The sequence below is a fragment of the Eulemur rufifrons genome, chromosome 28 (assembly GCF_041146395.1).
Source record: "Eulemur rufifrons isolate Redbay chromosome 28, OSU_ERuf_1, whole genome shotgun sequence".
NCBI classification, from domain to species: Eukaryota; Metazoa; Chordata; class Mammalia; order Primates; family Lemuridae; genus Eulemur; species Eulemur rufifrons.
The window spans coordinates 71,223,662-71,249,344 of record NC_091010.1 but is presented as its reverse complement, the minus strand read 5'-3'; the positions used below and the strand labels follow the sequence as shown (position 1 = coordinate 71,249,344).

General features: G+C 64.7%; 2 protein-coding genes across 2 annotated transcripts; both read right to left on the bottom strand.

The window, feature by feature from the left end:
* Positions 1 to 13,449: 13,449 nt before the first annotated feature.
* On the bottom strand, positions 13,450 to 15,614 carry VENTX (VENT homeobox). Its single transcript, XM_069460191.1, is given in 5 exon segments — positions 13,450 to 13,655; positions 13,658 to 13,722; positions 13,724 to 13,824; positions 13,891 to 14,051; positions 15,395 to 15,614. Coding segments are annotated over 5 exon segments (753 nt in total).
* An 8,717-nt stretch (positions 15,615 to 24,331) lies between these two features.
* On the bottom strand, positions 24,332 to 25,483 carry UTF1 (undifferentiated embryonic cell transcription factor 1). The gene is made up of 2 exons (XM_069459933.1): positions 24,931 to 25,483; positions 24,332 to 24,828 (listed from the first exon to the last, which is right to left on the bottom strand). Exons 1-2 carry the CDS (start codon positions 25,472 to 25,474, stop codon positions 24,332 to 24,334), a joined length of 1,041 nt encoding a protein of 346 aa, XP_069316034.1. The 5' UTR covers positions 25,475 to 25,483.
* Between the last annotated feature and the right edge of the window lie 200 nt (positions 25,484 to 25,683).

Here is a 25,683-nt window from a genome sequence, read left to right as displayed (position 1 = left end):
AGCTTCAAGGCCGGCCGGTGGCTCACACTGTAATCCTAGCACTCTGGGAGGCCGAGGCGGGAGGACCGCTCGAGGTCAGGAGTTCGAGACCAGCCTGAGAAAGAGCAAGACCCCGTCTCTACAAAAAATAGAAACAAATTATCTGGACAACTAAAAATATATATATATAAAAAATTAGCCGGGCATGGTGGTGCATGCCTGTAGTCCCAGCTACTCGGGAGGCTGAGGCAGGAGGATCGCTTGAGCCCAGGAGTTTGAGGTTGCTGTGAGCTGGGCTGACGCCACGGCACTCTAGCCCGGGCAACAGAGCGAGACTCTGTCTAAAAAAAAAGAAAAAAAAAAGCTTTAGATCCGGCTTTAAATGACTTCAAGTAGTGAATGCGCAGAGCAGAGGCCGGACTGGAACTATGTAGCAATGAGAGCACGAGGGAGGGAGCTGGGCAAGAGGACACGTCTGAAGCGGGAGGTGCCAGTGGGGTGTCCACGCTCAGGTCACCCCACATGTGCAGGAAATTGGTGCGATTATGCCCCGGAACAGGCCGGAGGGAAAACCCACGCGATCGGCAGAGATGGCCTTCAGTGCAAAGCTGTTACTTCTCTTCTGTATCGTTCAGGGTTCTCCATGGTAACTATGTATTGTTTTATTGTTAGGAAAAAAATGAAAATAATGGTTCTTTAAAACTTGCCTAAGAGATACGGAGTCCTGCTGCTGCTTTTCCCACGCACTTTTGAAATCTCAGACTCGGAAAAGAACTCACGCTTTAAAAACAGAAAAAGATGCAAACTTGCCCAAAGAACCATCAGTGTGGCGAGTCAGCACCCACTGCCTCAATGACGCCGTCCCCAGGAAAGACAGGACACGTGGCCAGGAGGTGGCCTGTGGGACCAAGCGCCCTGGCAGGGTGCCCCCACCCCCTCTTGTCCTGGGCTCCCCCTCTCCTCCCCAGGGGGCGACTCGGCCCTCAAGCCACCCCTGCTGGCTGCCCAAGAGTGGTGGCGGAGGACTGGGGGTGCGCGTCCCCGGGCCCCCCACGGGGCGGGCTCCTGGCCCTGGGTGTGGAGCCCACCTGTGCCGCCCTCTGAGCTGGGACTGTGTGGGTCAGTGTCTGGGGCCGGGGCGTCCCTGGTGGCCCCAGCGCTGTGGCTGCCGAGTTCTGCCGTGGAGTCCTAGTGTCTTTCCACGAGCTCTGCTGTGACCCCCCTACCTGTGGGGGATGGAGCGGGAGGGGCCGCTGCCTCCGTGGGGCTCTCACCCTCAGCCTGAGCCCCCCTCCCACGCACAGACACGTGGCCCCCACAAGGACCACTAACAAGCGTGCACGCGGCGCACAGCCCCCACAGCTCCCTCCTGTGTCCCCACTGTGCCTGGCGTCTCTCTGACCCTCTAGACTGGGCAGGGTGGTCACGGCCCCATCCTCTTTGACCCTCAAGCTTGGAGCAGCCGGAGCCCAGCACTGCCTGGAGCAGGAGGCTGAGACCCCTCCCCGGAGGGTCTAGCCTCCCTGGCTCATGTTGGAGGCAGCACCCCAAGTTCACCAGCAGCCCAGCCCCAGCCCCAGGGTCCACCCAGCCTCCCCAACCCCACCGAGGTTCAGGGTGGTGAGACCCCGTGACCCCCTGGCCTGGACTCCCTGGGAGGTAGCGCCCCCCCCCCCCCCCCAGCCCTTGGGGGTCTCCCAGGCCCCTGCAGCCCAGCCAGGCCGGTGGCCTCTCTGTGGGCAGCAGTGTGGGAAGGTGTCGTGGCCCCTCCCGCACGGAGCGTGGCCGGCCCTGTCCCCAGGGACCTGGGTCCCCCTTGCTTCTCTGGGCCTTTTTATTGTCAGCAAAATAGGGGCCAGGACCGGGCCCACGGTCCCGGGGGTGCCCCTGCCACAGAGGCTGCCCGGGGCCTGCAGAGGGTTGGTGGCACTGCCCCACCCCAGCCCGGGGAGCTCGGCGCCCCCGCAGTGGGAGAGAGACTCCCGGCCCCCAGGAGCAGACAGCAGTGACCGTGCTGGGGCCTCGATGAGTGGGGTCCCGACCCAGGTGGGTGGGAAAGGGCAGGCCAGGCGTGCGTGTGGATGTGCGTGTGTGCGTGTATAACGTGTGCAGTGTGCATGGCATGTATACGTGTGGTGTTGTGGATAGTGTGTGCAGTGTGCATAGCATGTGTGTGTGTCCGTGTGTGTATGTGCGGTGTTGCATGTGGTGTGCATAGCGTGTGTGTGTCCGTGTGTGTATGTGCAGTGTTGCATGTGGCGTGCATAGCATGTGTGTGTCTGTGTGTGTATGTGCAGTGTTGCATGTGGTGTGCATAGCGTGTGTGTGTCCGTGTGTGTATGTGCAGAGTTGCATGTGGTGTGCATAGCGTGTGTGTGTCCGTGTGTGTATGTGCGGTGTTGCATGTGGCGTGCATAGCGTGTGTGTGTCCGTGTGTGTATGTGCGGTGTTGCATGTGGCGTGCATAGCGTGTGTGTGTCCGTGTGTGTATGTGCAGTGTTGCATGTGGTGTGCATAGCGTGTGTGTGTCCGTGTGTGTATGTGCGGTGTTGCATGTGGCGTGCATAGCGTGTGTGTGTCCGTGTGTGTATGTGCAGTGTTGCATGTGGTGTGCATAGCGTGTGTGTGTCCGTGTGTGTATGTGCGGTGTTGCATGTGGCGTGCATAGCGTGTGTGTGTCCGTGTGTGTATGTGTGGTGTTGCATGTGGTGTGCATAGCCTGTGTGTGTCCGTGTGTGTATGTGCGGTGTTGCATGTGGCGTGCATAGCGTGTGTGTGTCCGTGTGTGTATGTGCGGTGTTGCATGTGGCGTGCATAGCGTGTGTGTGTCCGTGTGTGTATGTGCGGTGTTGCATGTGGCGTGCATAGCGTGTGTGTGTCCGTGTGTGTATGTGCGGTGTTGCATGTGGCGTGCATAGCGTGTGTGTGTCCGTGTGTGTATGTGCGGTGTTGCATGTGGCGTGCATAGCGTGTGTGTGTCCGTGTGTGTATGTGCGGTGTTGCATGTGGCGTGCATAGCGTGTGTGTGTCCGTGTGTGTATGTGCGGTGTTGCATGTGGCGTGCATAGCGTGTGTGTGTCCGTGTGTGTATGTGCGGTGTTGCATGTGGCGTGCATAGCCTGTGTGTGTCCGTGTGTGTATGTGCGGTGTTGCATGTGGCGTGCATAGCGTGTGTGTGTCCGTGTGTGTATGTGCAGAGTTGCATGTGGTGTGCATAGCGTGTGTCCGTGTGTGTATGTGCAGTGTTGCATGTGGCGTGCATAGCCTGTGTGTGTCCATGTGTGTATGTGCGGTGTTGCATGTGGTGTGCATAGCGTGTGTGTGTCCGTGTGTGTATGTGCGGTGTTGCATGTGGCGTGCATAGCGTGTGTGTGTCTGTGTGTGTATGTGCGGTGTTGCATGTGGCGTGCATAGCGTGTGTGTGTCCGTGTGTGTATGTGCAGAGTTGCATGTGGTGTGCATAGCGTGTGTGTGTCCATGTGTGTATGTGCAGTGTTGCATGTGGCGTGCATAGCGTGTGTGTGTCTGTGTGTGTGCGTGAGACCGAGGGGACCAGGCCGGTGGCCCTGGCTCCGGGGCAGGCACCCACGGGGCTCCTTGCAGACCGGGGTGGGGCTCCTGGAAAGGTCGTCTGCGGTGGCCTTGGAGGGCAGATGCAGATGGAAGTTCCGCAGCCAGTGTTCCTGATAGCTGGGTGGGCGCAGGGGAGAAGAAAGAAAATATCAAGAAGCCACAATTATCTCCTCCCAGAGGGAGTCACCAGGCGCAGCCTTGAGGCCCAGCCTGAGCGGGGGTGGGGGCGCCCCCAGCGTGCAAGGTTAACTCTTTGCTTCCCACTTGCCAGGCCGGGCAGCCCGGTGGGGGTGCTCAGCCGAGCCCTGGGCCCACCAGCCCCTCAAGCCCCTCCCAGGCTGTGGTCAGAGCCTCCCTGTCCCCAGAGGGCCAGGGTGGGGCACAGGTCCCAGGGATCTGCCCCACGGGGCTTCTCTAGGGTGCCCAGGGTCCCAGGAGTCTGTGGGCTCTGTCACGCCGGCCACACTGCCCGGCCTGGAGGCCGCAGCTCCTGCCTCTGAGCCCGACGCTGAGGGTAGAGGCCCAGGCCTGGCCCTGGCACCGGAGCCCTGTCCTCCCCGCAGACGGGGGCAGGGCCCCTGCCACCTTCCGCAGGTGGAAGTGCAGGACACCCAGTTACAGGTGAATTTCAGATGAACAATTAGTATTTTTTGGTGTATGTCCCAAATATTTCACAGGACACACTTGGGATAAGAAATTATCCGCGCTGGCCGGGCGCGGTGGCTCATGCCTCTAATCCTAGCACTCTGGGAGGCCGAGGCGGGAGGATCACTTGAGGTCAGGAGTTGGAGACCAGCCTGAGCAAGAGCGAGACCCCGTCTCTACTAAAAATAGAAAGAAGGCCGGGCGCGGTGGCTCACGCCTGTAATCCTAGCACTCTGGGAGGCCGAGGTGGGCGGATCGTTCGAGCTCAGGAGTTCGAGACCAGCCTGAGCAAGAGCGAGACCCCGTCTCTACTAAAAATAGAAAGAAATTATATAGACAGCTAAATATATATATAGAAAAAATTAGCCGGGCATGGTGGCACATGCCTGTGGTCCCAGCTACTCGGGAGGCTGAGGCAGTAGGATTGCTTGAGCCCAGGAGTTTGAGGTTGCTGTGAGCTAGGCTGACGCCACGGCACTCTAGCCCGGGCAACAGAGTGAGACTCTGTCTCAAAAAAAAAATAAATAAATAAATAAAATAAAAATAGAAAGAAATTATCTGGACAACTAAAAATATATAGAAAAAATTAGCCGGGCATGGTGGTGCATGCCTGTAGTCCCAGCTGCTCGGGAGGCTGAGGCAGGAGGATTGCTTGAGCCCAGGAGTGTGAGGTTGCTGTGAGCTAGGCTGACACCACGGCACTCTAGCCCGGGCAACAGAGTGAGACTCTGTCTCCGAAAAGAAAAGAAAAGAAAAGACAAGACATCATGCGTGCTGCTCTGGGATCCAGCTCTGGCCGTGTGTCCTGTGTGGCCCTGGCCGGGGCTCTTCGGGGCTGCGTCAGCTGCCCTAGAGTGGGACGCGCCCCCCACACCACTGCGCAGCCCCTCCCTTTATTTCTGTTTTAGTTATTTCTACCAAGGCCTGGAACCCACCCAGGGTTAAGGGTGGGCTGCCTTCTGGGGGCTGCAGTCTGGTCCGGCTTGAGACGGGTGCAGGGACCCCCCGCCCGGCACGGAGTGGAGTGAGGGAGTTGAGGGGTGGCCTGAAGGCCTCCCACTGTCGCCTGCCCGCTCTGTGCCGGCGTTTTCGAAGCCAGGGGTGCAGACCGTGGGGTGAGCAGTCTCAGGGGCACCATCCCGGGGGTTGACAAACACGCCTGCAGCTGCCGCCTTCCCGCTGGGTCGGGCCTGCCCTGGGGGGGCCGGGGGCTCTGTCTCTCTGTGCCCTTGGTCACGGCTCTGGGTCCGTCCTCTGGGGAGGGTTCCCTTTGAGGTCATTCTCGTTCAAGCCTTTTCGGGACCGATGAGTCCATGGCTTTTGGGCAAATGCCTGGGAGTGGAACTGCCGGGTGGTAGGGTGGGAAACAGGTTTAATTTATAAGACTCTGCCCATCTCCGAGGGGGCTGCACCATTCCAGCACCTCCTTAGACAGGTGGGGAAACTGAGGCCAGGAGAGGCGGCCAGCTGTGTGCTCCAGGCCTTGGTGGCTCCCCTGTGGAGTAGCCCCAGAGCCTGCCTGGCCTCCCCTCGGGGGTGGGGAAGGTTGTCGGATAATGACCTGGTGAGCTGCTGACTGAGGTCGGGGTGCGGGGTGGGTCGGGGTGCAGGGCAGGGGTGCCCAGCCCCGGGCTCCTGGCAGCCCCCAGCGCCCCGTGGGCAGCGTGGAGACTGGGGTCTCTGTGTCCCGTGCAGACCAGCGGCACCCTCTTTGGAAACCATGTCCTGGGGAACCCACCCAGGGTTAAGGGTGGGCTTCCTTCTGGGGGCTGCAGTCTGGTCCGGCCTGAGACAGCTGCAGGGACCCCCCCGCCCCGGCAGGGAGTGGAGGGAGGGAGTTGAGGAGCCGGCCTGAAGGCCGCCCGCTATCTCCTGCCCGCTCTGTGCCAAGCACGTCCTCCCAGGCCCACAAGGATACTTTCTGTCTCCTGAGCAGAGGGAGGGTGGCCCGGGCACGTCTCGTGTTGTGGGGGCCAGTGTTGGGGTCCACGGTGCCCAGGGTTAGGCTGGACCCAGCGGCAGGGCCTCTGCCCCGTGGTCCCCTGAGCCCGAGGTGAGAGGAACAGGCTCAGTCCCCGGCCCAGGCGGGCCTGCTTGCAGGGGTCTTCCTGGGGCAGCCAGGCAGGAGGCCCCAGGATGGTGGTGGGGACACTGGGGGCCCCCCTTGGGTGGGGTCCTCTGCTTCCAGGCCCTTCCACCCCTGGCCGGAGTCCCCTGGGCGGGGGAGCCAGGCTGTGCCGCCATCCAGCGGAGCGGGGCTACCCCAAGGGTCCTGGTGCTGCTGCTCACAGGCCAGGGTTTCACGCAAAGCACCGGGGGGCTGTGGGGGAGCTTGGAGCAGGGGCAGACGTGTGGGGTGCACCTGTCAGGGGCCCCTCCTGACCTTGGTTCTCGGGGCTGAGGCTTAGCCTGAGTCCACCCCTCAAAACCAGCATTTGAGGAGGGGCTGAGACCCTGAGGGGTTGCAGGACTGCCCGGGGGTCGTGGCCAGGGTGGCTGGGACTGGACCCTGGTCCCTTGGTCCCACCTCCCTCTGACCAGCCCCACATGGCAGCCCGAGGGGCCTCGAGACACAGACTCCACCATGCCACGCCGGCCCCCAGCCTCTGCGGCCGCCTGTGACAGATGGTGGGCCCGGCCCCTGCAGAGCCCCCACCCAGCCCCGGCTCCGGTTGGTGGGGCCAGGCCAGGCCGGCAGGGGACAGGCGACCCCCCACTGCCCGCTGCCCGCTCTCCTCCTGCCCCCGCTCTGGAGTTTTGAAGTACGTTATATGGAGCAGGTGTCTGTTTAAAATCCGGAAAAATAGTTTAAGGAAACAAAGTGAAGAACTTGGTGGTGCCTCAGAATGGTCCAGGGCCCCCCACTGGGCCCTCTCTCTGTCTGTCTCTGTCTCTCTGTCTCTGTGTCTTTGTCTCTGTGTCTCTGTCTTGTCCCTGTCTCTCTGTCTCTGTGTCTTTGTCTCTGTGTCTCTGTCTCTGTCTCTCTCTGTCTCTGTGTCTATATCTCTCTGTCTCCATCTCTGTCTCTGTCTCTCTGTCTCTGTCTCCCTGTCTCTGTGTCTTTGTCTCTGTCTTGTCTCTGTCTCTCTGTCTCTGTGTCTTTGTCTCTGTGTCTCTGTCTTGTCTCTGTCTCTCTGTCTCTGTGTCTCTGTGTCTCTCTCTATCTCCGTCTCTGTCTCTGTCTCTCTGTCTCTCTGTCTTTATCTCTCTGTCTCTGTCTCTCTCTCTCTGTATCTCTGTCTCTCTCTCTCTGTCTCTGTCTCTATCTCTTTGTCTCTCTGTCTCTGTCTCTCTGTCTCTGTCTCTGTCTCTCTCTCTGTCTCTGTCTCTACCTCTCTGCCTCTCTCCTCCTTCCCTCTTGCAGAGCCGAGCCCAGGCGCCCAAGGTCAGGGTCAACTCCGCAGCATTTTCCAGGAGCCCCAGGGACAGCGTTGGGGGCTGGTGCCTGAGGGAGGCTCAGGATAGGGTCCCATCGGCCCCTGGGTCCCCACCTCGGGCCTGGTGGGGCAGGGCCAGACTCTCCTGCGGCCCCGCCAGGAGTCCTGACCCACAACCCCCTGCGCCCTGCTCCCGCAGGCCCCCCGTGATGGCGCCAGCCCACGGCTAACGCCCCACACGGCCTGACCGCCAGGGCCACGGCCGCACGAGGCGGGGGCTGTTGCTCCCCAAGGAGAGGGGGGTCTGCTGAGCTGCCCGGTGGGGCTGCAGGGCCCCTGCCCGTCCCCATGGTCCCCGAGTCCCCTCCTGCCTGGGGCCTGTGGGTCCTCAGCCTGGCTCCCCTGCCTGTGTCCTGCGGTTAACACGGACCCTCCTCCTGCACTCCCCGGGGGGGGGGGGGGGTGTCTCTGGGCCGTTTCCTTGTCTGGAGCCCAGACACCAGGGCAGGCCAGGCCTGCAGGGGCTCAGCTGCCCGGCCTGGAGCCCTTGGCCGAGGGGCCACCTGTCTGTCTGTGACCACTCTAGGGCTGCGGCCAGCTGTCCCTGCGGTGCCCTCTCCCGCCTGGCCCTGTCCAGACGCTCCTGGGCTCTGGGCGCAGAGCAGGGCCCCGGCAGGCCTGTGTCCCCCGGCAGGGCCTCGGCCTCACGCCCGCACTGGCGTCACCCTGGACCTGCAGACCCCCCCAGGCCCAGGCAGGGGGCCGGGGTGCGGCCAGGGGCACCGCTGCTGCGGAGCTGGACAGGCCTGGGAGGGACAGACGACCCCCTCCCTGGCCGAGCCATTGTCCCCCTGCGTGCATTTTCCGGGCCCCTGACGCAAGCAGAAGCCCAGGGGAGATAAGGGCGGAGGAGGGAGCCCAGCGGGCTGGCCCCGGCCCAGCCCCCGGCCGGCAGCTCCGGCGTGGGCCTCGCCGCCCACTGCCTGCCCGCCGGGCCCTGCTCGGCGCTCTCAGAGCAGGTCTTTGTGCCCCAATCTCGCAGGTGCGGGGGTGGGACGGGGTCCTTGGCACGCAGCAGCCCTCTGACCACGTGTGACAGCGCCAGCCAAGGTCCCTGCTGCGCATAAATGAGGCGCTCGGCAGGCAGCAGCAGCAGAAGCCCCTGCTCAGCAGACGCCCGGTCGCCCAGGCCCTGCCGAGGACCCCAGGTAAGGCCGGGCCCCTCCTGGCACCCACAGGACCTCGGTGCGGCTGCCGCCGGCCTCGTCCTCACCACGCCTCCCTGCTGGCTGCGAGGATCCCTCCAGGTGCCGAAGAGACGCCCGGCAGAATCTGCTCGTTGTTCCTTTTTCCTATGCATATACTTCTTTGAGGATCTGGCCTAAAGAGGTATAGGGCATGGGAAAATGGGGCGACGAGGTCCTCCCCCGGCGGCACCTGCGTCTGGACTCGGCTTCCTCCTGCCTCCCTGTGTGCGGGATCCGGGAGCCTCCTCCGGGGGCAGGACTGGGTGGAAAGTTGTGTGTCCGTGTGGTAAGGTGCGTGTGTCCTGTCTCCGTGGCCGGGAGCCGGGGCCGGAGCTGCAGAGAGGAGGCCGACGGGGGCAGGGCCGGCCACCGACTGGGGCCGAGCGTCACGCAAGTGTGGGGGCCTGTGCTGGGGAGGCCGTCGGCGGGCGGGGTGTGCGGGGCGGCGTCCGGGCCTGGGCACTGGCCGGGAGGACCCATGACCTGTGCTTTGGAAACTTTCTTTACAGAACATAGAACTGTGCCCGTGTGTGACCCCACTTTTCCCAGGACTGGGTGCCGTGGATCTAGGTGCCCAGAAAGAGGAGGGGACAAGGCTGAGAAGCCGGCAGGGGTCGTCACGTGGGCTCTGGGTGGGGGCAGCTGTGTGATGTTTCGTAATCCTGGGTACAAGTGGGTTTTCTGATCAGAAATGTCAGTAGAGCTAATTTCATTTACATGCAGTAAGTGTGGTAAAGTTCTGACAATAAACAGAATTTGAAGGTAACGCTGCTCTGTTGTGTGGTGTTTCCCCTCCTCGCATCGGGGCAGGTGCACGTTGGTAAAGAGTGGTCGTTGGGGGAACTTCACTAAAAACCCATAAACACAAGGGGAATGGAATGGTCCCCATGCCTCGGTAGGGGCTCAGGGGATGGGGTGCTGGGGCTGGGGGTCAGGGCTCAGGGGTTGGGGTGCAGGGGCTGGGGTTGGGGGCCAGGGCTCAGGGGATGGGGTGCAGGTGCTGGGGCTGGGGGTCAGGGCTCAGGGGTTGGGGTGCAGGGGCTGGGGGGTCAGGGCTCGGGGTGGAGGGGCTGGGGTTGGGGCCAGGGCTCGGGGGTTGGGGTGCAGGGGCTGGGGCTGGGGGCCAGGGCTCGGGGGTTGGGGTGCAGGGGCTGGGGCTGGGGGCCAGGGCTCGGGGGTTGGCGTGCAAGGGCTGGGGCTGGGGCAGGGGGCCAGGGCTCAGGGGACGGGGTGCAGGGGCTGGGGCCCCACCTTTCCTGGTGTCAGGGTCACCAGGAACACGCCCCAGAGCCTGGTAGTGCCAGGAGAGCCCGGAATGGGCAGCTGGGGAATGTGAGGAAGGCGTGTCAGTCCTGGGGTAGCGGCAGGGGACCACTTCCCCCCCGCCCCCCCCACCCTGCTGTCCTCTCTGCCCCGCACTTTGGCCTCTGGGCAGGGGGCTGGTTGGGCAGAAGCTCCTGGGCCTCTGGGCTGGGCTTCCTGGTGCAGAAAAGTGGACAGAGGGCGCCTCCCAAATGCAGTTCAAACAACTGCCCGCTGCTGTTTTTCCAAAGGAGGCCTGAAGACCTCCAGCGGCCAGCGGCCTTGTTTCTGAAGGCCACGGAGCTGCTATCGCTCAGTCATCAGTCGGCAGCAAACAGCCTCGCCCCTAATCCGGTCTGATAGTCCCGGCCTGGGAGAGGGGAGGGTCAGGCTGGGGGCTTCCAGGTGGGACCCGCCCTGCAAGCGGCCACGCCCCCACCCCAGCAGGCCTCCAGCTCTCCCCCGGCCCCTGGAGAAGGGGGCGGCGGTGCTGGGGAGCCTTGGGCCCCTTGGAGACCCTTTGGGCCACTCTCCACGGGATGCTGACAGGCACTGGGTTAAATCTGCAGGCGGGAGCAGACGGCACGGTGCCCCGAGAGGCAGCAGCAGCTGCGACTCAGACAGCAGGAGTCAGGGCGGGGCGGGAGGGCGTCCTGTCCCAGGGCCCTTGTCCCCCGAATGCCGGGGGCCCCAGGGACACTGGCAGAGGGTCTGCCCCTCACCTCACTTACTGGGGAGGGGGTTTCCTGTCATCTGGCCACCCGCAAATAACGCCAGGGTGGGAATGGGGGTCCCACTGGCCTAGGAGGAAGGGTGAGCCGGGGGACCCTGCCTGGGGAGCCCTCGGAACTGCCCCCTGGCCCCGCGGTGCTGGGGGCGATGATGGAAACCGGACGTGTCTGGAGAAGCCTCATGTTCTCTGCAGCCCAGGTAACAATCGCTTTGCTGGGAGGGGCTGGGGCCGCCTTTGTTCCGCAAGCCCACCCAAGCCCACCCACCCTCCGCTCCACGCCAGGGCTTGTGGGCGGCCTGGGCGGGGCTGGAGCAGCTGGGCCCCCCCGTGGCCTGGGCCGCAGCTCCCGGCTCAGAATGGACCCGACAGCGCTCAGTACACACGCAACACACACCACACACACCACACATGATACATGCACAGAACACACAACACACACAAGACCCACGCACAGCACTCAGGCACACAAGATATCCACACACCACACAGCCCCACCACACAGCACACAACACAAGCCACACACGTACACTGCTCGGATACGTACCACACGCACACACCACACACACCACACAGGGCACACGGCTCTCAGGCACGCTGTGCACACGCAGCTGTAGCAGGACGACGACCACCCAGGCCTTGGGGGCGTGGGGAGAACCTCTCCTCCCACAGAGACCCCCTCTGGCTCCCCTTTGACCTCAGGCTGCCCCTCCCCCCGGCCCTTGCCCTGGCTCTCAGCTCTGGTTCCAGCTTGCCCAGGTTCCAGCTACAGCCGCCCTCCCCAACCATGACCTCTGCCCCGACTTTGTCCTCTGTCCTCTGAGTCTTGTGGGCATCGCCCTGCCATGCAGTGAACCCCACCTGCGCCCCACACCCACCACCCAAGTCCCCCGCTGGGTACAGGGTCTTTGTTCCTTCCCTGGCCCACCCTGCTCACAAGGCCAGACCCAGGGCGTGATGGCAGTGAGGCTGCTGGGGGTGGCAGGCGTGAGGACGGAGCCGTGTCGGGGCCCTCCGGTGCCCACAGACACCCGCCAGGGGACACTGAGCCACAGCGGGGCTGAGGCTGGGGCTCCGGCGGGCCGAGAGCACGTAGGAGCAGCTGAGGGCACTCAGGAGCAGAGAGGGGACCTGGGGCCCAGCCCGGGCCTGGTGCCGCGGAGAGGACCAGCTGGAGCACGGGAAGGCAGGCGAGTGAGACGGGAGGACAGGCTGCGGCCGGCGGAGTGGACGCCGCGGGGGCGAGAGAGGGAAAAGGCCCGTGTGGGTGGTGTTGCTGTGCGTGGTCTCCCCAGACACCAGCCTGTGGCCTGCACAGACGCACACGGGCTCGGCGGGAGGCCAGGGCCAGGCTGGGCACCGTGGGTGGCAGAGCCCTTCGGGGCCTGAGGCCCTGTGACCCAGGGACGGAGCCTGCTCCCCTGCACAGCCCTCTGGGACTCTTGTGCTGTCCCCAAAACCCCTCGTCTGCAGGAGGGGGACCCCTGCAGCTGTCCTGTGCTGGCTGGACCTCGACACGCCCCCAACCTGGAGTCCCCTCTGCTGAGCACAGCGTGAAGGCCGAGCGGCTTCTGTGGCCAGGGGGCCTGTAGGAGCTGCCCCCCCCCACGCCTGCCGTCCAGGCTGTGTGCAGGGGCTGTGCCCCTCGGCCCTCGGAAGGCCCCGTCCAGACCTCAGGCACAGTGGCTCATTCGTCCTCATCTGAGATTTCATTATAAAAACGCTTCCCATCACACGGGGGTGGCAGTGAGGAGGGGGTCGGCCTGCAAGGCCGGTGGTGGTCAGCGTGCCGTGGGTCTCCTGCTCTCGTTACGGAGCCTGGGTCGGTTTCCACAGGTCCCCCCACCCCCGGCCCTCTGGCAGGCTGAGCCCCACCTGTGTCCCGCTGGCGCTGAAGCACCCACCCCTCCACGGGACCCCCCCAGGCCCGCGTGCCCCTGGCAGCCATGCAACACGGCCTCGTCCCGAGTGCAGGCAGCCTTGGCGCGCCGTGGACAGACGTGTGCCCAGTTACTGTTTCTGTGCACGTTGTCAGAAGTCTGCACGTCGCCACCGGTGGGGAGAGGACCCCCTGCGCCCTGCCCGAGGGGCCCCCTGGGCACCCCAGCTTGCAGGCAAGCGCACGCTGGGGCGGGGACTCGGCCTGGGTCCCACGAGCTGCAGGTCCTGGCGCCCAGCTTGCCCGCGTCACAGAAGGGGAGAGCAGCCACTAGAAACACGGAGCACACAGCCCCGCTCAGGCACGCCCCGGAATTCGGGGCCCGGCCCTGCTGTGATTTAACTTTTCAGGGGGCAAAACGATCACACACAGCTTGTATTGAGTAAGTTACCCTTTCATCCTGCTCTGAAAGCTCCACACGCAACAGGCGCACCGCGACGCGTCAGCTACTCCCTAAACGGGTCCTTTTAGTAATTGTCAGCGGAGGGGTGGCTTGAAAACTTCTCCAGCTATAAATTCTCCAGAGTCTTGTGGCAGGCCAGGGGCAGAAGTGCCACCAGCTGCAGACAGGGCCACTGTGGCAAAAGGGACGCAGCCAGCCCCAAGGCAGGTCTGCACACGCCACTCGTGTGGGTCTCGCAGAGCCCGACGCGCCCCTCAGAAGGCGTCCCCAGCGTCCGGCAGAGCACACAGGCCCCAGGGTCCCGTGGACAAGGCTGGGCCCAGTGCGCGCATGTGGCTTCCGGGGTCTGGGACGCAGCTCATCAGGGGCTGTCGGCAGCACGGGGCCCACGCCAAGGCCAGGGGGTCCTGCTCCACTTGGCAGGGGCCCCAGCAGGAGCCAGGGGGCAGCACCAGAGCGTGGGCCCCGGCGGGGCTGCCCAAGGGCACGGCAGCTGCAGGCCACTGCTCGGGGCGGAAGGCGCAGACCGCCGGCCTCGAGGGCAGAGGCCCAGAGCAGGGGGTGGTCAGCTGGGAGTCCTGCATCTGGCGTTTGTGTTTCATGCGGCGATTCTGAAACCAGGTTTTTATCTGTGGGAAAAAAGGGATCAGAGCAGGGAGGGGCACAGGCCCCGCCCGGCCGGTTGGGGGCCTCACCTGCACCTCCGAGAGCCGCATCTCCCTGGCCAGCTTCGTCCGCTCCACGGGGCCCAGGTACTGGTGGTGCTGGAAGGCGCCCTCCAAGGCGCGCAGCTGCTCCGTGGAGAAGGCCGTGCGGACGCGTGGGGCCCGCCAGGGCTCGGGCGCCTTGCTCAACCCTGAGGGAGGGAGGAAGCGCCCAGTCTATTCGGCTAAAGTGCCACGTGGGACACGTTCCCCTGCTGGGAAGTGCCAGGACCTCCCAAGCCAAGTGCGGGATGGGGCGCAGAGCCGGGCTCCGGTGACGAGGAGTGTGACCCTAGCTTGGACAGCTCCATGGGCCACCCTCTGCCCCAGCCCACTGTCCCCTCTCGGCCCTTCCCAGGAAGCAGTTTCCTTTGCCTGCAGACAAGGGACAGGACGGGGGAGGGGCAGGCCGAGAGGCTGTTGCTGGAGTCCACTTTGGGCCACCGGGGACCCAGGGAGCCGCGGCTGCGTTCCCACGTGGACCCACGTGGACCGACCCTGCTGTGTCTCTGCCACGCTCCACAAGGTGGTCTCAGTGCCGAGAAGGGGCCGCTGTGCTGAGCACCAGCCACGCGGTGACAGTTACTGCAGGTCTGACTGAAAAGGCCACCAGAGTTTGGGATGAAAGGAAGCAGCTTTCGCCAAACCTGCCGACATGGCCTGAAGCACACGGCGGGCGGGACGTCCCCGGCGGGGCGGTGGGAGGACAGCTGCGGTGTGGCCGGTGCGGCGTGGGCACGGCCAGCTGGCGTTTTTGGTTGGGGGAGAATAAATCCAACATTTCGCCTCAGTGAACTGTAAGACTATTCCATGAGGATCAGTCACACTGTTCAAAATGAAAACTTATGGATAATATCAAACCCACTCTTGACAAAGCAGTACTTCAAATCCAAAAGCAACGATTATGTCACAAAGTCTGAGAAAGTCTCATCAGCACACGACACAGGGTTAGATAAAGCTCAGAGTCCTGGGGACCATGTCCCGGTAGCAACGGACAGACCCTCATGAGCATGGGATGCCGGGGGCGGCGTTTCCACAGGCGCCCGGTCGCACTGCCCCTGATCAGACATGCAGGGCTTTAAAAAAGAAAAAAAAGGACCTCGGAGGGACAGTGAGGCTGAACTAGGCTTCACCGGGAGGAACAACGACCCTTGGAACTGCGTCCCAGGATTAGGGAACTCGAAAACCATGTGCAAAGGGGCCCACGTCTGCGACTTGCAACAGGGGGGGGCCTGGAGCCGGCTTTGCCTCCTCCCACGGGGGGCAGAGGAGCCCACTGGGCCCGGAGGGAAAGTCCCCTCCTAGCTGTTGATTCGGAAGAAAATGTTCGCTCCCAAGAGGGGCAGCAAGACCCCCAGCCCCAGCCCTTGTAATAACACCCCACCCCGCCCCCACCTCGTGCACAGGGGCAAGGCACGGCCGTGCGTGGCCTTCCTGGCTCCTGAGCCCTCCTCACCTCCCACCCCTGAAGGAAGGGCCCCCTATCCGGACCTACCAGCCGCAGACGTCTCCCGCACAGACCCATCCAAGGACTCAGCCCCCGTCGTGCCGGTGGTCTGAGGGGGCTCCGCAGTGCTGGACGCCTGGTCTGGGGCGCAGGAGCCCCCCCAGGAGACTTCGGCAGGCCCGGTGCAGCTGCTCTGGGAGAGCCAGTCCACGGAGCCAAAGCTGGAGGGGGGCTCCGGCCCCAGCGACTGGGCGGTGGAGGGACGCATGGTGGTCCCGGCCGGTGGGGCCCACAGCTGAGCGTGGCTGGGGGTAGGATCTGCCTCAGGTTGAGCAGGGCGAGCAGTAGCATTTATTATCGGAGGAGGGAGCCCGGTTTGCATAGACGCCAGTGAATCCCCCAGATAGGTAGCGCCTAATTGCCTTCAATTCAGAGGCACAAAGGAGGCGGTTCGCACCTCCCGGGCTCCTAGATGTCTGGGGAGGGGTGGGGCCGTGGGTTAACTGAGGTGTGCTGACTCGGGACAGTTACCGCCTGCCCCCGTCCCCCAGCCCCCACCAGGCTGGCCTGGCTGCAGGACAGCAAGGAGGGGGCCACTCCCACTCTGGGTCGCTGCAGGGGTGGGGGCCGTCTCTCCTCTGAGGGTGATTTTGTGGCCTGCCCCATCAGTGCCTATCCTGGAGGTGACAGGTGTGTCCACCTGAGGGAGAGGAGAGCCAGGGTGGGCAGCGCCCAGGCTGTCTGGCCGGGCAGGGACGGTGGGCAAGCGTCCCGGAAGGGGACTGCCAGGAGCCAGACAGCAGCGCGGTGTCCGGCTCCTGGGGGAGGGTCACCCTGGTGCCACAGCGGCCCGCCCCAGAAGGGGCTGCTCGCCCAGGGCATCCATGCGGGAAGACAGGGCGCTACCGCCCTCCGGCGGCTCCCCGCATTGTGACAGAGCCGCCGGGGACGCTCCGAGAGCGCCGTCGGGACCGGCATCCCCACACCGCAGCCGCCTCCCTCCGGACTCTCTGTGTCCGCGTTCCGGACGCCGCGCTGGCCTCGGGAACGCGGGGGCAAAGTCTTGGGGCGCCCTGGGTCCCTGTGCTCCAGGGTGGACGCAGCCAGGCGGGGCCCAGCGCCAGGACAGACGGGCACGTGCCGCGTCCTCGGCAGAGGTAGGGCGGTGTTTCCGGCACCCACCCGGCGGGGCCCTGGGCGCCCCTCGGACCACGAGGGGCTGCTCTGCAAACGGGGTTGAGTCTGCAGCCCGGACCCCCGGGGCGCTGGCGCCAGCCCGGCCGGTTCCGACGGCGCCTCCGCACTCACCCCGCCCCACGGGGATCAAAGGCGCCGCGGGCCCAGCCCCGGGATTAACGCCCAGCCCCGCCTTCCGAGCCCCCGGGGCTGGGACAGCGGAGGAAGGAGGTGCCCCGGGGCGGGAGCCGCGAGACCCGCGGGCCCAGGCGAGGGGTCGGGGAAGGGCCGCACCGCCGCGGACCCGGGTCTGTCTCGGACTCTGCACCCGCCCAGTTAGGTCACTGGTCCCCACAGGGTGGGGCTGGCCGGGGACGCCGCCGGGGCTCTGGACGTGGCCCCCCGGAGCGAGGCCACCTGCCCCCTCATGTCCTGAGAGGCAACACCTAGAGCTGGTCATCTTGGTTCTCCCGGGAGGGGATGTGGCCCCTGCTGCGAGGCCCGCGAACCAGTGTCCAGAGGTGGCAGTGACAGCCCCAGTGGTGCGTGGCCCTGGAGGGGACTGTCCCGCTACCGGGAACGGAGCCGTGGGGGTGGGGCCCGGTGAGCCGCGGCCGTAACCGCTGCTGTGCAGGGAGAAGGCCGGGAGAGTCTCCTAAATAAAGAGCAACATCTGTGGGAAGCAAGACCGTCCTGTGCTCCAAAGCGTTAATTTATGAAATGTAACCATTCACATACTACTCCTTAAAACCCGGTTTTAGTATTTCTTCATTTCTAATCTTTCAGGGGCCCGGGTACCGCAGGGTCAGACCAGCCCCCGCCCCTTGAGGCTCCCGGCGGCCCCGCAGCGACACACCTCTGCATTGGCCACCAGGCTCCGGCCTCCCCTCCAGCGGCCTGGGCCCCCCATCTCCCGAGAGGCCGCTCACGCCAAGGCTGTAGGGCCACCCCCCATCTCCGGAGACACTGAGGCCCCCGGCTCGCCGCCCTCCGCCTCCCGCCCGGAGCCCCGACGCCGCCTTGGCGCGCTGGCCGCAGCCCCCCGCCCCGATCGCACACCTGCGCCCTCCGGGACGTCCCCACGGGGGCCTGGCGGGCTTGCTGGAGAGGCACCCCGAACTCTTGGGTCCTGACTGCCACCCCGAGGCCCCGGCAGCCCCCGCCCCAACACAGACGTCCAAAGTCAAACTCCCCCGACGCGGGCTCCCCGGGCCGCGGCCCAGGCTCGATCCGCCCACGCCACTGCGCACCCCAGGACCCACGGGCGGCCCCACCCCCTCCCTGACACCCCCCCTTTAAAAACGGAGACCAGTCCCACGTGTGGTCGCCTCGCTGCCCGCGAGGTCCCCCTTCCCTCCGGCAGCGCAGGGACCCCCCGCGTCCTAGGAGAACCCAGGCCACAGCGGCGCGGCCCCCCCGGCCGTCCCCACGCTCACTACGCAGGTTCCTCCCCCCGGCGGGCGCCCCGCCCCCATCCCGCCCCTCTGCCCCGCCCCTGCACTCTGTCCCCTTTCCGGCCCTCCCCACTTCGCCCTCTGCGCCCCCAACGTCCCCGGGTAGAGCCCCTCGGCCCGCTGTGCTCCACGGCAGAGAGGGGTGTGAGGGCGCGGGGCCGTGCGGCCCTCCCCGCCCCGCCGGGCGGCTCCGGGGAAGCGCGCTCGGGCCGCCTTGCGTCCGCCTGGCCTCCGTCCGATCTCTCCTTGGGGCCTCCCAGGGCGGAGCCGAGGCTGCGGCCCGTGGCAGGAAGACCCTGCCCTCCTTCCGTTGGCGCAGCAGGGCGGGGCTACGGGGCAATGGGAAGGGGCGCGGGGCGAGCGCGACTCTGCGGGCACGAGGGCGGGGGGCCGAGAGCTCTGTGGACACCGGGGGCAGGTGGGGAGCTCGGTGGGCGCGGGAGGGGTGGAAGGAGCGGGGAGGGCTCAGCCCAGGGACCCTTGCAGGTGAAGCATGCACGGGGGCCGCTCCTGAAAGGACCCCCCGTGGGGGCTCTTTGCTGCTGTGGAAGTGAGGGAGGACTCCTGCCCGGAGAGAGGGGTGCAGGCGGCGGTGGGAGACCCTGCCAGCCCGCTGGGGGTGGAGCTGTAGCTGGCTGCACCTGTCCTTGGGTCCTCCCAGACACATGGCCAGTAATCACGCCCGCGGGTCTGAGGGCCCAGTCAGCGGGTGGTCTGCACGGTTCAGGTGGGCTGTGACCTTTCTGCTCCCTGCTGGTGACTGGCGTGTGGGGCGCACACTGCAGGTGTGAGGCTCTGCAGTCCTCCCACCACAGCACGTGCTCCCGCTGGAGGCTCGGGGCCTCCCCTGACCAGCCTTGTCCAGTGCAGGCCACAGTGAGCCCTGGAGAAAGAGCAGTTGGAAAGGCGCTCTCCGGTCAGTTTCCTCACTGCTGGACGGCTGGAGGGAACCTTGACCAGGTCTCAGACCTCAGGCCCTGGACATTTGGTGAAAGGAATGGGATTTCGAAATTAAAATTTAAAAGCAATATATAACGTTAAAATAAAATGGAATTTTTGTAAAGACTTAATTTCCAACATAGAGCTCTGAGGCATATGTCATGATGATTTAAAGTAAATGAAATCAAATTAAGCAGTGCTGGCCACACGCCAAGGGCTCGGCGCCCACACGTGGCTTGTGGCTGTTGTGCTGGGTGGTGCAGTTCTGGAACTCTCCACCACCCCAAGCGTTCTGCACAGGGCTGCCGAAGGCAGGGAGGGGTGTGCCGGCTGCTGCGGGAATCCGCAGTGAACCCAGACAGATCAGAGGAAGCTGGGGAGGCCACGGCATCTTCTATAAGCACAATGGGGACAGTGACCCCTGGCCTTGTAAGGAAGGGACACTTCTGGGAGACAGAGATGGCAGGTGTTGCAGGATGACTAGAGATCTTGACTCAGGAGGAAGTGACAGGCCGACCTGGGTACCAGCCAGCGAGTGCTGGGATGGAGCCATGTGGGGGCTGCGGGACACGGACAGAGGACAGACATCGAGGACAGACATCATGGTGCTCGTGGGGCGAGGTGGCGGCCTTGGGCCCTGGCAGGAGCAGAGCTGCGAGGCAAAGGCTTAGGAGCAGGGGGCACGGGGCCTTGTCAGTTTGCTGGGACTGTTTAAAGGCTGCGCCCATGGGAAAGGACGGTGCCAGTGAAAATGACGAGCACTAGTGAAGTGTCTCCGGGTGACGATATGTCCAGGAAACACAGGGGATGAATCATGTCCCAGCTGAACCAGTCGGGGGAGGGCCCTCCTGTTAGGTTCTTCAGGGGACCTTAAAGCAACGGATCAGAACAGACAGCTGAGAACGCAAGGGAAGGGACAGGTGCCCACTGGTCCCCCTGAGCGTGGAAGAACCAGGTTGGCCAAGAATAATCGGCACGGTCCCTCAAGCTCTTCCCTCCCAACCCGCCGGCAGGACGGCTCCTGCGGAGCAGGGTGGAGACCCGGAACGGCACATCCAGGCAGTGGGCTTTGAGAAGCCCCTCGGCACATCCAGGCAGTGGGCTTTGAGAAGCCCCTCGGCACATCCAGGCAGTGGGCTTTGAGAAGCCCCTCAGGCACATCCAGGCAGTGGGCTTTGCGAAGCCCCTCGGGCACATCCAGGCTGTGGGCTTTGAGAAGCCCCTCGGGCGCTCAGACATCCGGAAATCTGCCCTGAAGGAGATGGGAGCCCCGGCTGTGCAGGTGGACACCAGGCTCACCACGCTGTCTGGGCTGAGGGAATAAGGCCGTCCTGTAACATACGTGTGTGCAGTTGTCCAGAACACACGTGCGGCGAAGACTCAGCAGACAAGCTCCGTGCTTCGGTAGCTGTGTGGCTGTCATCACTTTCAGAAATCTACGTACAGACTGTGGCTGTGGATGAGAACTCACCGCTGACCGTCAGATAAAGCTGCCACAAAGAATCATCCTGGGTAAGCGGCTGTCGGCGAGTCTGCACCTACCAGCTTCGGGGAGAGGAGGGACCTGCATGTGTCCACAGGCCTTGGAAGGGACAGGGCAGGGAGCCGAACCCTGGAACCCACACAGGGACACGGAGGTGCGGGGCTGCAGCCAGGTGAGGCACTGGGGAGCCATTTTCTATGAAAAATTATAAGAACAGAAAATGTTAGGACTTTACTGGGTGCAGATCATCACAAGGATGACAATTTTGAGAAACACCTGCACAGGACAGGGGAATGACAGGAGCCCTGGTGGGCATCACGGTAACCAAGCTGGGGCTGTGCAGCCCGGTCAGGGACGAGGGGCTCCTGCTGGGGGCCAGCACACAAATCTCAGGTGTCACTGAGTTAGGCAGGAAGGGAGCTCGGGTGGACACTTAGAGCCTGGGGGACACAGAGTGGCTTCCCTGTCTCCTTGCAAGTCGTACAGAGCATAAACAAGGTTCACCCATCCCAGGGGTATGTTCTCTGGTGAGGAGCGTGACGGGAGGTCAGAGCCCGCCCAGCGAGCACGGAGGTGGCGGGAGAGTCACTGGCTCTGAGGGTGCTCAGATTTCCGGACCGGTTCCTGGTGGAGCCTTATGCAGATGAAGTAACGAGAGGAACAAACGTAGAAGCGACAGCAATTAGGAAGAAATTTAACATTTAGCTGCGCCATATCGCCAGACAAAGCTGATAGCACTGATCTTTGTTGCACTGAACAGGGTGTGAAAACATCCTGACTCTGGCGCCCCCCCCAGGAATGTAACTGGGGGGGCCCTGGCAGGACTCCTGGAGAGGCAGGGAGGGAGCCCCTGCCGCTGTCCAGGCATAACGGCCTGGGGCCACTACAAGGGCTGAGCGCCCTGTCCTGTTGGGACCCTCACTGTCCTGAGAAACAATGGGTGGCACTAAGGAGGTGACGCAGGGCCCCGTCTGGCTGACCCTCGGCAGGAGAGGACGGGCTGGACAGGCTGCATCCGATGCAGTGAGTCCGGCGCACACCTCCGTGCACCTCTGGGGTCACCTGTGCCCCGACTCACGACGCAGTCAGCTGCTGGACAGGTAGGTCCTGAACATGAGGACAGTCACTCGGCCGACAAAGGGGCGGCCCAGGCGGGCAAGGCGGCGTGGGAGAAGCGCAGTGCTGCGTGCGGCAGACCCAGAGCACCGGCCCTCGGCACGGCAGAGCCGCAGGAGCTGGAGGGGCCCCCACGCGGTGGGCAGGAACAGAACTCGGCGCCGCTGTTCCCTGGGCAGAGAAGAGGGTTCCGTAACTCCATATGCTGTGACAACAGCCAATAAACCTCACCCCCAGTGGGGTGGCTACTACCACAAAGCCGAAAATAACCAGTGTGGCAGGATGTGCGGAGCTGGAACCCGGGCGCTGGTGGTGGGAACCTAGAATGGTGCAGCTGTCATGGAAAACGGGGTGGTGGTTCCCCCGAAAATCAAAAATAGAATTGCCACATGATCCAGCAGTTCTGGACGTATCCTCAAAGATTAGGACCAGGGTCTGTGGGAGAAACCTGTGGGCTCATGTCCACAGCGGCGTCATTCACAGCGGCTGAAACACGGGAGCGACCCAAGTACCCGCGGGAGGATGACTGGATCAACCAGATGTAGGACAGACTCACAACGGAATATTCCGCAGCCTAAAAAGGCAGGAGACCCTGTCACGTGCTGCAGGCGAACCCGGAGGACCGATACTGCCAACTGAAACAAGCCAGACGCAGAGACAGAGACGGCGGGTCCTCCTGACAGGAGGCATCTGGAGCAGTCAGACAGTAGGGGACAGCAGGGGACAGCAGGGGACAGCAGGGAGAATAGCAGGACAGTGGTTACTGGGGCTGGGGAGGGAGACGGAAGGGTGGGTGGTGGTGGCAGCTGCACGAAAGGAGAATGTTCTCAACGCCAGAGTTTATGTTATGTGCATTTTACTACAATTTAAAAGAAAGGTGTGAACGTGCTGACCAGGGGGTCCGCAGCCAGACCGCAGGGCACTGGCCTGGGACACTCAGCCCTGCTGTCCTGAGCTGAGGCCAGGGACGCACCCCAGAGGCTGAGTTCACCCCACCGCACACCAGCGCCTCCGACGGTGGGGACAGGCCTCACCTGGGCATCACGTGGGGACTAAGGACTGAGGGAACCAGCCCCGGAGCTGGGTGAGCTGAGGCAGGTACCTTCTGACAGACGCTGGCCGTGTCCGGCCACACACAAAAGGCCAAGCTCACTGTAAACCTAGAGCGATTCAAACAGCCCCCACACACCCTCCTCGGACTGGAAGACGACGGGGACCAGGGCAGGAGTGTTCAGATTCCTCACTCCAACGGAAGGCCCAGACGGAAGCCACAGCACGTCCCCCCGACCTGCGGGCAGAAAGGCGGATGACTCTGCCTGGTGCCCCCAAATCGCTGCGGCTCAGAAGCTTAGGCCAACCTCTCATAGGCCCCAAGGACAGCCCTCCTTCAGGGCAGAGGGTGCATGTGACCAAGGGACAGACACACCGCACCGCCCTTGCCGTTGGGGTGTCCGGTGTTTGCTGGGAGGTGGTAACCTGGACCTGGGCTAGCTCTGAGGCAGAACCTTTTAGATAGACGGGGTCGTGGCGGAGGCACCAAAGCTGTCGCAAATCCCCAGTGTCCCCTGGCCGGTGGCTCTGACCGGTGGGGTGTGTGTGTGGGGGGCTGGGGAGGCTGCTTGGAAGCTTGGCTCATTCACAAGGTTTCGGCAGCTGGAGGTCCTCAGGGAACACAGCAGGGTGCAGCGGGGCCCGAGTCTAAGCGAGCCGGCCCGGTCAGTCCTCTCAGACCTGGTCTCTCCAGGACCCAGGGCAGTGCCAGGCCTCACTCACTTCCCCAGAACTGCCTCAGGGCTGCGAGGACCTGGGGGAGGCGGATCTGCACCCTGGGCCCCCCACCCAGTGAGACCCTTTGGACTACACGGTGCAGAGCAGCGGCCACGCCCACCCTGCATTAAGCTGCAGAATGGCCCGGGGCAAGCCACAGGTCTCTCCTGATGGGGCCGTTAATTTGTAAAGCAGGGCCATCACCCTGCCGGAGCACGCATTGTTATGCTAGCCAAGTTCCTCCCGCTCCACCCTAGTCTCCGGCCCCACCCGGCCCCTCTCCACCCTCCGATCAGGGTCCGGGGTGGAGCCTTCGCCAGGCTACTTTGAAAATGCTCTGGGGCGAGTTTGTTTAAGTTCTCCCCAAATTGCGAGGACCCTGACCTCAGCCTCGACCACCGAGTGCCTCCTAGGGTCCCCCTACACCAGAGTCGCCTCCCTGGGGCCGAAACCCGCTCCTTCCTCTGCTGCTGCCAGGGGCCCCCAGGGGGCTGGGCTGTTTTCCCGACCCCTGCAGCTGGGGCTGGAGCTCAGAACCCCCACCGTAGAGCGGGGTCCAAGGGGCTGTCCTTGCCAGGCAGGTTGGACCAGCACACCCACCTGTCACCCCGCCCCTTGGGGACCCCAGTGGGCCCGACCTCCCCCTTCAGTCTGTTCAGTGGGGCTCCCAGGGCAGTGGGGGCAGCCCTTGCCCACCAGCCGGCCTGTGTGGAGGAAACTCCCGGTGCCAGGTTCAGGTGTGGCCTTGAGGAGCTGGCGCCTAACAAGAGGCCCATATCAACTACCTCGCCCCAGTATGGCCTCCGAGAGGCCCCACCCCCCACCCCCAGGATCAGGAGGCATTTTAACTTTGCCCTGACCTTCACGGCCCCCATCCCGCAGGGAGCTGCTCCTACCCAGCCAGACCGCCCTCACGACAGGCATCCACAGGGTTAAGTCCAAAAAAGCAACCTTTTTATTGAACGTACCTAAGTTTGGGGGTAGGGAGGCTGCAGGGTAGCTCGGGGGGAGGGGCTCGGCCCTGGACAGCGGGCCGGCGTGGGCCTGGCCTCATTCACGCGGGTCCCTCAGGACACCACGCTCGGCGGCTGCGCTGCCCAAAATGAAGCCCACGGCCAAGGACACGGTCTGGTCGAAGGAGCCACGCAGCTGCTCCACGTGCTGGTTCAGGGTCAGCAGCTGGTCGCGCAGCGGGCCTAGGACAGCCACGATGTCGCCCAGGTGCCCCAGGGTCTGCAGCAGGGCGGCGTTCAGTGATGGCGCGGCCTGGGGGGGCGTGCGGTCCTCGGGGCGGCCGGGTGGCGAGTCTGAGTCTTCCTGGGTGGGGTGGGGAGCTGGCGGCGGCGGGGAGGTGGGGGCACGGACAGGCACGTGGTCTTGGGGGCTGCCGGGCCCAGGGATGAAGTTGGGGAGGGCGATCGGGGTGGGGGCTGGCGGGGAGCAGGGGGCGCGGGAGGCCTCCGCAGACTTTGGCGAAGATGGGCTAAACCTGAGCGTCCAAGCGGGGTCCGCGTTGGGGTCGCGGGCGGCAGGCAGCGGCGGGACGCCTGAAAACGCAGAGCGGGTGGTCGGGCGGGGGACCCGGGTGGTGGGCCGCCCCTCCGCCCAGCCCCCTCTTCCCGCCTCCAGTCCCCTCCTTCCCCGCCTACCTGACTCGCCCAGGGTGGCCGCGGGCGCGGGCGTCCTGGAGGCCGGGCGGCGGCCGCGCTGGGGGCGCCCGGGGCGGCGGGGCCGTTTGCGCCCAGTGTCGCCCAGGAGGCCCATGAGCTCCCGGATCTGCGCGTCGAAGGGCCCGGAAGGCTGGCCCTGCGCCTCGCGGAGCTTGTCCTTGAGGAACTTGTAGCGGCGGCGGCACTGCGCGGGCGTGCGCCGGACCTGCTGGCGGGCCAGCGCGGCGGACACGCGGCGGTAGGTGGGCAGCGACTGGCGGCGGTCCAGCAGCAGCGAGCGCCACACGGCCGGCTGCAGCAGCGTGTCCAGCAGCAGCCCCGTCTCCCAAGCGCTCCAGGGAGTGCGCTGCGCCGAGCCTGGGGACACGGGCGACGCGAGCTCTTCCAGGGCGTCTGGCGAGGCGGGCCGCCCGGGCGGGGTCCTCGGGGTCTCCCCGGCCGGCTGCAGCTCGGGGTCGGGGCTGGCCGGCGACGGCGGCGCGGGGGGCGCGAGCGGGGGCGGCCGCCGGGGCCGGAGCAGCATCCCGGGGCCGGGCCGGGCGCGCTAGGGTCGGGCTGCCGCCGGAGAAGCTAGGCGGGCGCAGTCAGGGCCGCCCACATGCGCTCTGAGGACCCCGCGCCGCAGGCCGCCGTCGGAGCCGGGTCTACACGACCCTCCCACCGCCTGGTCCGCCCCCTCCGCTCCGCCCCCTCCGCCCCGCCAAGTTCGACCCGGTCTGCTCCCGTCTCGGT